This window comes from Netta rufina (assembly GCF_964035555.1).
Source record: "Netta rufina genome assembly, chromosome: 12".
Taxonomy (NCBI): domain Eukaryota; kingdom Metazoa; phylum Chordata; class Aves; order Anseriformes; family Anatidae; genus Netta; species Netta rufina.
In genome coordinates, this window is record NC_140135.1 from 6092175 (window position 1) to 6105495 (window position 13321).

The window sequence follows — 13321 nt, forward strand, 5'->3', positions numbered from 1 at the left end:
TGAGCTGCGCAGAGCTGACAGCACACTGATGTTGTGCAGAAGTTCAAGAGCAGCCAGGAACCCGCAGCAAACCCCAGACCCCGAGCTCCCGAAGGCACCTTGTGGGGTGTGCTTCCCTTCACCTTTGAGGTACAATTACACTGGAGTGAACAAACTATGGGGGATAGATGCTGCTAACCCCTACAGGTGGCCCCGGCTGCAGCAGTCAGTCTCTTTGTCACTTCTGGATGATGTCAGCTGGGGTTTCAGTCTCTTCGGATACCAATTAAACAATATTTTAACCAAACAGACCACAGCAGTTTAATAAGAATATCAGCATACATTAAAAAAATCCTGCACAGTCACAGGCACTCAGCCCAGACAGACACCCCAGCCCCTCAGCAGTAACACCACCACTTCTGAGGAGGATTAAAGGATGTTTAAAGATGGTGCTGGAGAGGGGAGGTGGGAGATTGGGCATCAGGGACTTTTGGCTCTGAATACTTACTGTAGCCCTTTGCCTGAGTCACCTACAGGTGTGGTTGTGGGGGAGCCACACCGGTAATCCCCTTGGGCTCAGGAGCACCCCAGGCACAGTACAGAGGAGGTGACAGCCACACGAGAGCGTTGGGGCAGCAGATTGTGGCTGAATGCAGCCTCCTGCCAACCTTGCCAGGCTGCAGTACAGAGGAAACAGCTGGAAACCTCTCTGGGGAATGGGTCTTACACACCGCTGAGGCCTCGCTGTGGGGAAAGACCTGCAGGTCTGCTCAGATCCTGCTCTGCCATCACTCTGCTACGCCTGGCACAGAGCAGGAGCTGAAGCCTTCTGTTTTCTCTCCCACTCCTCTCGCTATCTTTTCAGGCAGGCGATGTGTTTCAAGAGAGACTTTGTAAGCAAAAGTACTTTGTGGTCGCAAATTCACATCTGTTTCGTGCTGTGCAATGGCAGCATCAGAGCAGCTTTTAATTCAGGCATTGGGCACGTTTCTGGGGCGGGCATCTTCCGCGCTGTGTCCCTGCTAAAGCTGGTGTCGGAGGTAGCTCACCAGCACCGGGGGGATGTCCAGCTCGCCGAGGGCCTGCGCGTGGCCAGCCTGCTTCAGGAGGCGCCTCACCGCCAGCCTGGACTGAGACATCAAGGATTTGGGATGAGCTGCATAAGGAGAGAGGGGGAAAAAACAAAACCATCACTGCAGAGCTTCAGGACACACAACCCTGCTCCCCTCCAGCTCGCGTGCTGTCAGCAAAGGGAGTGATGATGCACCCAAACTGAGCATCTGCTGGGGCTGGGTACACGGTACAGTCAGCCACAAGCTTCATGGTGTGAGCTGGGTACATGGAAAGGGAATCTTCCAATATTACACTGAAAAGGTGAAGTTTCCCTGGACCTAGGCAGCACAAGAAAGCTGGCAGTGAGCAGCAGAAATGAGAACAAAGAAAAGCAGCGTTTAACCCAAAAGGTTTACATTAAGGGGAAATACCAGGCCGTGGAAATTCCCACATGCTCCAGACCAGCACCAGTGAGGGCAGTCACTTAAAGCAGCTCCTTTAGGAAGCTTCTAGAAATATCTATGAAAAGCAGATGCCGAGGTGAGCCTGACTGTAACCACATAAACGTATGCAGTAGCTGCACTGAGTCACACCAAAGACCCCTGATTAGGTCGTCTATCTCCAACAGCAGCCAGCAGTGGGAACTGAGGATGTTTGGTGGACATGAGGAGCAAGCCCTGCTGTGGAAACACTCCCCTAAATCCCAGCAATTTCTTTGGGGAGTTTCCTGGGGCAGCATGTGTATCTGAGCCATCATTTAACCACCAGGGATGGACCTGTTCCCTGCAACTTTGTTAAACCCTTCTCTTAAGGCGTTCAGTATCAGAGCCTTTTTTGTGGGTGTTTTTTGTGTGTGAACACCATCGTCAATGGGGGAGAGGGAGAAAGAAAGAAATATTCAAAATAAAATAGCAATAATCAGGAATGTAAGACTAGAGAGAGCCATGCTCTCAAGTGAGGCTGCAAAGAGGGTCAAAGCGTGCAAGAAAGCCTTGCCCAGGCTGATATCTCCCTCTCTGTAGGGGAGCAGAATTAAAGGGAAGGGGAATCTGAAGCAACTTGCCCCCATATAAACAAAAATTGGTGCTAATTTCCAGCCCAGGGGCCACACACGCACAGATTACCTCTCGCCTGCAACAGCAGCTCCAGGCCCTCGCTACCGGGTGGCATCTTTTCCACCGCGACTTTTGGCAAATAGACGTCGGCCCCGAAGTCGAGGAGCAGCTTGATGAACTCCCGCCGGCAGCCGTGCCTCAGGCAGATTTCCAGCAGAGTCTTGGGCTCCTTGATGCGGGCGATCATCTTCTCCTCGGTGCAGTTGTAGTTGGGGTCGGCGCCGTAGAGCAGCAGCATCCTGAAGCACTCCAGGTGCCCGTAGACGGCCGCGAGGTACAGCGGGCCGGAGCAGGCGGCGGAGTTGGCGGCCCACTCGGGCACCCTCGCGTGGACGTTGGCCTCGGCGCCGTGGTGCAGGAGCTGCTGCAGGATGCCGAGGTCCCCGTCCCTGGCCGCGGTGAGCAGCGGCGAGCTGTTGTTGTAGATGCTGCCGGAGGGATTCGCCCCGGCCTCCAGCAGCGCCTTCACACACTCCAGGTGGCCGTTGCTGACCGCCGTGAAGAGCGGGGTCTGGGCTTTCACGTCCAGGCTGTCCACCTCCGCCCCGTGGGCCAAGAGGACCTCCAGGCTCCGCAGGTGGCCCCTGGAGGCGGCCAGGCGCAGCGGGGTGCTGGGCACGCCCCAGCCGCTCCGGCTGTTGATGACCCTCTTGTACCTGTCTTGGCTCAGGAGCCTCTCCAGGGTTTGATAATCATCCTGGGATACCGCTTGGTTCAGCTCCTCGCTTTCTCTGGTACCTTCTTCGTCTTCTCTGGGCTGGAGCATGGAGAAAATCTTGGTGATATCCATGAGGCTCATTTTTTTGCTCTGTCTCCTGAGTACCACTTTCATTGTAAACAGAAAAGCCCAATATCTACGGGACAACAAGACAGGGTTAGAACCAGTTACCTCCGACACCAACCCTACCCTTTTGTTACTACTTTCTATGCATTATCGAAGGAATATTCTCAAAAACAACCCTACTAAGTTTCTGACACACATATCCCACTGCCTCCATGGGTGAGGAAATCTGCACTGGATTAATCCACATTAAGACAAAGACTGAGGACATCGCTGTAGCACTCGAGTGGGCCACCTCCCCTTAAAACGTTACAATCAAGAACCTGCCAAAAGAGGTGAATTTGGTGAAGGCCAAAGGCTGCATGGGTGAACTCACAGACATTTTTATTTTAACTATTAAATGCTTTTCTGCTGCCCCCAGGGGGGGGGGGGGGGGGGGGACAGGCATGGGACCACTCACAAGATACTCAAACCCAGAGCTCAGGAGGGAACCTGCACGGCCACAAACTTCTGCAAGGACCCATCGAGCTGCTCCCATCGAGCCTGAGGGAAGGCCAGGTGGGAACAAGCAGCAGGACTGACTCTGCTCCATGTGGGCCAACACTTCTGTAAGAAGCCTCACTAGTAGCTACATTTCCAGGTATTTCCAGGCCTACGGAAAACACGATTTAGGAGCTGACAGCAGCTCTGGGTTTTGCTCAGGAGCACTCACAAACAAGAACTCAACTTTTCAACCCAGTCACTTTTGTTTTTTTAAAGGGATTGGGTTTCACCACAAGAGAGGAAGCTAACATGAGCATAGCCATATTGATCAAGCATTTTCAGCATCGCCGTTCCTTGAAGCACTGATGTTCAAATTCAGTGCAATGACCTCCCTCTGCTCTCCTGCCTCCTGAAGGAACAAGGCTGCAGGAAGGAGCTGTGGGTTTTCCTAGCAGGCTGTGCAGGGAGGAAAAAGAGGGGTTCCTGAGCTTGTTACACCCACACTGGGACCGAACCCCAGGGTGTCTGCAGGGTAGAGCCTCGAGGTGGCCGGGTGGCACCAAGGGAGAGGGATGTGGTGTGGGACAGGCACCCAAGCAGCTGGGTGGGCAGAGGAATTCCTCGCAGCAGCGCGGCCCTGCAGCAGCTCAGGTTTCCTGCAGGAGAGGCAGCAGCAGCGGGAGGGCTCCATCTCCCCTGCCTCCATGCAGCACGGCGCTGAGCAATTAGCCCCATTCTGCAAACGAGCATCTGATGGCAGCAAGGCAAAGCCACGGGAGACGTGTCCCACATCAGCCTTCGCTAGCAAGGTGTGCGAGCTCAGGGGGCTCCCCTGTGCTGAGTCACCTTCGCAGCTCTATTTTTGGGTTAGGCAGAGCAAGTTTGCTGGCAGCTAGGGAAGGCAAAGCTCTGTTGCACGTCCACCTGTTAAACAAACCCAATCCATTTATAGAGAAACACTTGCAATTACGTTAGTTTTATTCTTTAGACACTCCAATAACAAGCGCTAGGGCTTTGGAAACCTCCCTACTGACACAGCTAATAGTTCATTGGGGGGGGCAGTATATGTGGGATGGTGGGGTAGGGATTGAGGGTCAGGGATTATTACAGATTTGATCTAAAAAGACTGTTATATTTCCAATGAAAATAGTCTGGAAAAATAAAGCCGGCTGTAATATTCCCTAAACACACAAATTAAGGGCGGTACTTTGACAGCGTCAACACTGGTGTGAGGAGCTCACAGATGCTCCTTGATCCAAAAAGCTCAAAGTCAGAGCCTTCAATACTTGAGCTAATGCAAGCTGTCCATGGATCTGTGGACACAGAAAATTCTAGAGCCGAAGATGACACACAGAACAAAAAGGTATACTCACACCTCTAAAGCTCTGGCTACCAAGTGATCTTCAATCCCCCACGCTGCCCACGCATCACTATGCTGCTGCCTTACCTCTGTGAGGTAGGTGATGCTCACACCCGAGCCAGGCAGGGCTGCCGCAGTCCCATGGCCAATTCCCCCGCGGTTTAAGTGCGAAATGGAGGTGAGAGAGAAGCTCTGGCTCCGCCAGGGATGGCCATCCACTCTGCGCAACTGGAAGGACGCAGGCTGTCAAGCTCACAGCTGAAATGCCACTGCGGGGAGAAGGGCCAGGGAGCTGGGGCTAAAATTAGCCCCCGCAGGCATTTATCTTCCCACTTCCATTCTTGGAAAGTTCCCACTGGGTAAATATAGATAGGGGCAGCAGGGGGGAGACTCAGACAGGTGCAGGAGGCTGTTTGACCCAGGGCAGTAGCTCCAGGCGGACACAGGCTTCATTTGCTTCAGTTTCCTTGCTGAAATTGCAGGGAACTGCTTAGTTTTGAGCCCGTGCTATGAGCCAGCTCCCCAGGCACTGCCCTGGCAGGACAGCCCTGCCCTGCTGCAGCGCTGGCCTTCACAGCACCATTGTCCCACTGGATTCCCCTATGAATGCCTCTCCTGGGCGCCTTTTCCACTTTCAGAACAATAATGGGCAAAAGGTGCTCTCCTCCCTGCTAAGCCTGCCAGAACAAGCCACTTCTTTGGCTTTATAAAATTACACGGCATATAGCGAGGCAAAGACTTTACAGGGGCAAGCGAAAGGGGGAAGGAGTGTTGGGACTGTCTTATCACGAGCTGTCAGCTGGTAAGTGTAATTGTATTTTATCCAGTTCCCTGTAAACCTTTTCCTAACTTTTTGGTGGTGGAGCAGGAATGGTCTGTCAGCTTGAAGAAGCGCTATCAGTGGCACTAGATAATGAGGAAGGAACCAAGTTATCCAGCAGGAGAAATCTCTGCTGCAAGAACTGAAATCAGGGGACTCCGCAAAACAGGTCTGAAGTCATGTTGTTCCCCTCCCCAGCACTCCACTGAGTTTGTAGTTGCACTGGGAAAAGTGTGAAGAGCAAGAAAATGGAATATTAACAGGTTTTAGACTTTTGGCTTACTTGCAGTTTCACTCTCTCCAAATTCACCCAAAAAATATTTATTCTACAATAAGGTCCATTTCCCAAAAATCAGGACTGTGTAAAATTAAGAAAAATGTGAATAAACATCTGAGCAAAAGCTCAGTTAAGGATTTATTAAATATCAAGAAGCCTCAATCACAACTGGGATCCTGCAGTCAGAAAAGCCAAACCTGACTGGAAAGCCATTCAACAAAACACAGAAATAAAAACAGAAAATAAAAAGGCAGAGTATGGGGCAGGGGATAAATCAATATACCTTGAAAAATAGGAAATGCAGGAAACTAAGATTTTAGACATGAAAGGAAAATCCTTGAATGGAAAATTTAAGGATAAATTGCATATTCTTTTGCTGTTGTTGCTGCTGCTGTTTAGTTTTCGACCAAGAAATCTCAGAAGCACTACCAGCTTTTTCGGCAAAAAGCCGTGATAGATAAATCCAGCAGTAACGAAGCAAGGAGTTTGGAGTACTTGTTGAATAAATCTACCCTTACCGTACAAAAGCAAACTGAAATACTTTTTATGCGCCTGTAAGTGCTAAAGAGCCATGTGAAACGGCATCTTGCATGATTACTTAAATCAGTAGATTCAGATAAACACTAAACAGGAGCCCAAGCAGAGCTGACTGATAAGTCAGACCCATTTTGGCTAAGCTTCCTAATGCTTCAAAGCATGGGGAGGCTGAGGAGCCAGGAGGAGCATTTGTGATCTGTCTGAACACCAAAAGCAAGTGGACTCACCCTGAGGTAGTTCGCTGACCTGACACATTCTCCAGGCAAAGCCATTCCTTTCCCAGCTGTCCATTAACTGGAGAAGAATTAAAGGGCAGAAGTATATTTAATGCCAATAAGAAAGGTTTTTAGGAAGGTAAATCCTGTCCAGTGCAGTTGCTTTCATTAGTAAGATTATAGTTATTAGCATAGCTGGGAAAAAAAAAAAAAGTAATGAGCTTTCTGATTTAACACTGCAAAGCATTCTGACTTGAAAGTTTAGCACCAAACAGTACCAAATAAATCATTTTGCAGGATTAGGGGTTTACTAAGAGTCCTCACAGTCTGAAATGCAGAGTTATTGTGCGGGGATACTTCTGGCTCCTGCCTTTGCACTATAAATCACGGCAAAGCAGTAACAACGCCAGGACTGCTTTGAGCTGGGACTTTACCTCTGTGCCCATTCAAATACCTGCTCGCAGCCTGCTGGCACAGCCTCCCTGTTCTGCCAGCCACACGCTCAGCACTCGCTTGGAAGTGGCTTTGGTGGCAGCCCCAGCAGCAGCGTGATTCGGATTTTAGCCACAAGAGGGCAGGGACAGACACCCTGCACCGCTCCTACCTGCACACGGACAGCTTCCAGGGCACTCCTCAGCGGTTTATTGTCAAATGGGTGTATCAACCTACAAAATGCGTGGATAACACCACTGTGAGATGAGCTCACTGAGCTGGAGAAGGAGCCGAGGAACTTTTTTCCTCCTCCACGAGCAGTAATTCCTCAAGGAACTTCAGCCATGGAGGCTCAGCAGCACAGAAAGCCAGCTCCCTGCTCTCGCTCCCTTCCAGGCACCTGTTGCTTTTCGGATCCAAGGATGTGCTGGAGCCCATGGCTATAAACTGATGCTAGAATACGATCATTAAGGACCTGAAAATAACCCAAACTCAGCGTGTGCCCACTCTGTTATGCGAGTTAATCTGTGTGACACTGATCTTTCACAGAAATCTGCCTGTTTGTCCCACTATTCTCTGCTCAATGTGCTCCAGGCTGACAACGCTCAGGACATTATTAATGGCAGAAGTAGGGGGTCTCCTTCCTTTTGTTTTGCAATACTAAAATTCACTGCTTTTAATTCCAAAGATTTGAAGATAAAGTAAAACCCTAAGAAGCTCTGAGTCATGCCACCCCCAAAGACAACTTTGCCCTGAGATCACAAACCATATACTCAGTAAGCAAAGTTTGTGTTTGTTTTTTTTTTTTTTTAATTATTCAAAATACTAGGCAAAAAGAACAGGCATAGAAGAAATACCTGCTTTTAAAGGATTTTCCAACAGCAGGTAAGATTGCAACCACCTTTCAGAACCAGAATTTCTGACCTGTGAATCACCATATTTACCCCACTTTTTTTAAACTCCACATCGGATCACAGCATAACAACAACAATCACTGCTTCCAGAAAAGCAGCACTCAGAGAAAAAGAATTGGCAAAAGCAGAAGTGTTAAAATCTGAAGTGTTGTGTGAAAGGAAGAATGAATAGGACGAAAACCAAGAACGGGATTTGATTTTCTTAGAAGAGACAACGTGCTGCCCTTATGTTGGTATGGATAGGTCAGATGATCCTGAAGGTCTTTTCCAACCTTCATGATCCTGTGATCTTCATCCTCTCCCCAGCTTCCCCTTTGTCAGGTAAGATCTGTAAACACTTGTGTTGTTTAACTCCCCTCCATGCCTCACCACTAGGGGGGACTGTACAGAACCCCAGAACACCTGCAGGATCCTCAAATTCTTGAGTCTCAGCCTTTGGTTCATGTCTGCTTCATTCATTTGGTTCGTGTCTCCTTCATTAGATAAGAGCAGCACCTGATAACTCTGCTTATACACAACTTAACTGTGCCCCCCGGTGTTATTTATTTTACCAGTTCCTACTCACACTAGATTCCTTGCTCCTCTCTTCCACGGCTGAGCAGGCTCTGAGATCCGTTCCTTGTTAACAAAAGTGGGGAGGAAATAAAAGACTCAGAAAATAGCATTCACTTTCCCCCAAACCACTGAAATAGAGACATGGGAAATGAGGCTGTGATCCGAGTTAAGATATGTATTACTGTTACAGTTACTCTGTTTTGTCTCTCCCATTTCCTCCACCATCATCCCCAAGTGAAACAAAACAACACAAGTTACAGGAAAACACCTGAATATGGAAGCTTTGGATTACATGTGAGAAATTGTAATTAACGCACCTTCTGCCTGTAATGAAAGACATTTCATCTTCACTTTATTTAGTCACATGAGCGTTCAAGGATTTGCAGCAGCTCCACGTTAACCGACCTGTGCAGACCCATGCAAGGCACTGCAGACATTTCCTCTCACCATGAGTAACGCTGGTGAAGGTTCAGTTCTGTTACTGCACTTCATTCACAGATGAATTTGTCCTTTTTACATGTATGCATGAAGTCTCAAATCACTGCCATCACCTTTAACTGCTAGGTGACTGAGCTGAAAGGAACAGAGCACAGAGTTACATCGCCAAAGAAGGAGTACTGCAATACTCAAATTCCACTCCAATGCAGAATTGAAACAAACCAAGTATTTAAACGTTTTTGGCACATATGAACCTGAACCTCAACAAGGCAGCAAGTTAACTTAAATGTTTTTTTTTTTTTTTTTCCCACCTAAACAATAGGCTTGACTTCTGTGCATAGCTCCAAGTAAGTTTACTGATGAGTATTTTTATTCAGTGTATTTCAGGAGCTGTTCAAAACTAGAGCTGATAGAACCACAAGCCTTTAGCTATACTCCTACAACGACCCTACATGCAATCTACTCCCTCAGCACTTGTTAGCTTCAGCAGGGAAGTTTTAAATCCCCCTCAGCAAAGATGCTAACAGACGGTATGTTTCCCCAAGATGTAAGTTAGTTTTATCCATTCCACTCCACTGCCTTCATTACATGCTAACAATCCAGTTAAATGCAAGGCAAGCAGTCTAGGTAAATGAAAAATTTCTCTGAAAGCATTATGAATGTTTAAACCAAGCAAAAAACAAAGACTCCCAGACATCTGAAGACTGAGTATACCCAACTGTCGGGCATATTTTTGGCCTTCATACATAGAAGATATCCAGTTTTAGGATGTACATTGCAGTGGGAAGGACTCAGCAGCTGGGTAACAGGTATTGGCTTTGGGCCCATCCCTAGTGATCATGGTCTCACCACCCTCCTGCCTGATGATGTGTAGCTGGGGGCTATTCATACTTAAGGGGTAAGCCTGAATGGCCTGGTGCTGAACTGACCCAGGAGAAACAGTTCCTCTCTCTCTGCTGCTGCCCTCCTGTATGTTCCTCTGCAATCGCCCCCCATCTCTCACATGGCATTAAAAGCCTCCAAGCACTTCTTTTAAGATTACTTGCTAAAATAGCTTACACTGCTTTGCCAGGCACACATTTAAACAGTTTACGTAAGTTTACCAACCCAAAAGGCATCCACAAGCATTTTTGGAGAGCCTTATAAGCAGCAAATTAGCTGGTATCACTTTGTTTATATCTGCCTTGCAGAAGTACATTTAATTGTAGGATTTGACTGCTGCAGCGCAGGTGTAAATTAAAGCACCAATTCCAGCTTTGTATACAAACAAGTTTTTGCACCTGGAATCTCCTCCTTCCTCAAACATCCTGCAACCACACCTTGCCCCAATACTGAGTTTATGATTAAATAGAGTCGCACAGAAGAGCATTTTTAAACAATACCATCAGCAGACAGATTGCAGATTCTTTGTTCAAAGTTATCAGGAAGAAGTCTCTTCACCTGTTACCATGCAACACCTGCAAAGGTCAAACTCAATTCTTACAGCAGGCCAGCAGGACGGTTTAGTAGCTTCTCAGAAAGCTTTTTAACTCAGCTTGGAGCAATCTGTCAACAGTCTTACCTAGGAGTGAGGAATAGACAGCCTTCCAGGAGGAAGGAAACACAGAAAAGATTAGTTTTTTATATAAAACTAATAGTTTTTATATAAAAAGAAAAGCAATATAAAACTAACTAAAACATGTACAAAAGGTACTAAGCTTTAACACCCCTTAATCATCATCATCATCATAAAACAAGAGTAAGGACACCAAGCAGCACAATGTGCCCAACAGCCCCTCTGAATCCAGCAAGGTCACCTACCTTTTATTCTGTAAAAGAAGTGGAATCACATTATGGTAAGATCACTCCTTAAGAGTTTTTAAATGCATCAACACTCCAAAATACGAAGTTCTGCTTTGAGTTTAATTAACAAACAGATCAATCATTTCCTTTAAAAAGGCAAGGTATTTATTTTTGTAAGAAATAAAAATAAACCATCATACAAATGCAACTTCATGAGACAAATACATTTGGAGAAAGTACACAGTGCTCCTCTAAACACGGTACAATGTTTTTAAGCAGTGCATTAACTAAAATGACTTACATATGTACGGCCATCGCAGCACATTCAAGAATATGGGATTTAATCATACACAGTTTTATACAGATGTCCCTCATCAACTACACTAAGGACAACGACAGCATCCGACTTACAGAAACAGCAGAAACATTTAAAACTCTCAGCTGCGTACTACACACACATTTAGGTAAGTTCCTACAAAGATCACTTGGTGATGATGAGAAAAGTACCACATTGTGCTCCGATGCATGTGACCAGATCCAGTGCTACCAGTTGGCCCAGTAGGATGCTGCTACATGGAGTACAGGCAGATACGCACAACTGCTGGTAGGGGATCAGGTCAAACATTTTCACCTACCTTCTGCATTGCCTCAGTAGGTCAAGAGATGCCAAAAGGACAGGAGTGCACATTTAAATGCTCACCCTAACAAATTACACTGACTGCAGCTGGCACCGACCTGGCTACAACTGGTGTTGAAGATACTAAAACACGGACTTCACCTGTTTTGGGACATTCCTCATCCAATTAATGAAGTGCTGTGTATTAATTAAAACAAAACTAGTACATTCAGAACAGATTAGTTCCTCCCAGCCCAGATTTCAGGCATGGGAAGTGCTTCTGTGTGCAAGAGGGACAGCATGTAAACAAGGAACTGCCTCAGCTTCTAACAATCGTTGGGTTTATCAAAAAATGATCCCAGCACTCAAAGTGGTGGTGAAGAGGAGAAGAGAGAAACAACATTTTTATCTCTTTTGGTCACTCATGACTATTCATTACTAAACAGTGCCAAGCAGCTATCCCTTTGGGGGAGCAACTGCCAGGCACTGGAGCTACCCAAAGGCCAGCTTGGCCAGAGAAATGAACTGAAGCAGCACCTGGCAGAAGAGCTCTTTTAAATACTTTCCCTGCACATGTTACAGGCTTCTCAGATGCAAGGGTACTTGCTGAGTGCCCACCGGGGCTCATGATCCCTAAAGTCAATGGAAACAGCAGAGACAGGGCCCTGCACTAACGTGGTTATTTCCACCTGCAACCCATGAAGGTCTAACTCATGTCTGTGGTCCTGGGAAGCTCTGCACACCTTCAGCTCCCAGCAGGACTTGAAGCTCACTGCAGTTTACTAGCAACCTAGAAACAATTCTCCTTCTCTAGCCCAGTCAAAGTAGTTTCATGGATCAACAAGCACCCACATGGTGGCCTCCTCTTCTAAGCACGTAAATGTCAGGCATGCACTCAGAGCAGGACCAGAACACAGCTAGAAGGATATTATGCTCACAGGCTTTTCTAAACAGCTGTGGAAGAGGGCCAGCTGGAACTACACCACCTGTGGCCAAACCAGGCATTCCCTTTTTCCTGTAAAGCAGTCAGTACTGGTTTGATTTTCCCTGCCAGAGACAACAGCTGCAAAACAAAGCTATTTAAGAATCCAGCATTAGGAGATTCACATTAAGACATTTCACTTCGAAATAAAGCTAGGCAAATCCCTTCCTCTACTTCAGAACAGTAGCTGTAATGCAGAGTATTATAGGCACTTGCCCACAGCAATATCAGAACTATTTGTAGCAAGAGACATTACGCACACCGTAACAGACTACCTTGAGAAAGCAGGGAGTGCTCCAGGAAGTTTTACACGAACAGAACCCACCCACAGCAAATAGGATCCCTTCTTCCTCCCCGGCAGAGGAATCCAAATGGAAAGCAGCAAGTTGCATTGTTCAGTTAACAGCTCCAAATACAAAAAAAAAAAAGCACTCATCACTTCGCAACACGCAGATCTCCACTAGGAATAAATAAGTTGAGTAACTTTTCACCTCACACGGAAAATTCCTACCTAACAGTTTTTAGTTTTTCCCTTTAACGCTTTCAGGGAACATATAATGAAGTCACTCACCACTGCCAGCAGGGCACTCCCTAAGGAACCAGGACACGGGCTTTCTGCAAGACTCTAGGAAGCCAATCCTGGTTGATTAGAGACCTGAGGACATGCTGCAGTGCTTTGAACAGCTTTTCTTTTTTTTGGTCTTAAAAACACAAAGAGTTCAAAACAGAACTCATCTTCAAAACAAAACAAAAAAATGCTTCTAGTTAATTGGTTTTCAAACAAATAATCTCATGGAATTCCAGGAAACCCTGCTATCTTTTCCAGCTCCATAAATTTACAGCACCAGCATGAATGACTTTGAATACGTTGTAGGCTTTGGCCAAGCTTGTACATATTAAATGCAAGCAGTTTAAGACGACAGATTGTTTCCCTTTTTTGGCTAGGTTTTGCATTTCAAAGTATAAAGTCATGCATTGTTTT

General features: G+C 46.9%; 1 protein-coding gene across 1 annotated transcript; it reads right to left on the reverse strand.

Moving 5' to 3' along the window:
* Positions 1–1001: 1001 nt before the first annotated feature.
* On the reverse strand, positions 1002–4818 carry ASB12 (ankyrin repeat and SOCS box containing 12; the record flags this gene model as incomplete). Its single annotated transcript, XM_084294248.1, has 3 exons — positions 4785–4818; positions 2157–3001; positions 1002–1135 (listed from the first exon to the last, which is right to left on the reverse strand). Exons 2-3 carry the CDS (start codon positions 2977–2979, stop codon positions 1002–1004), a joined length of 957 nt encoding a protein of 318 aa, XP_084150374.1. The 5' UTR covers positions 2980–3001; positions 4785–4818.
* Between the last annotated feature and the right edge of the window lie 8503 nt (positions 4819–13321).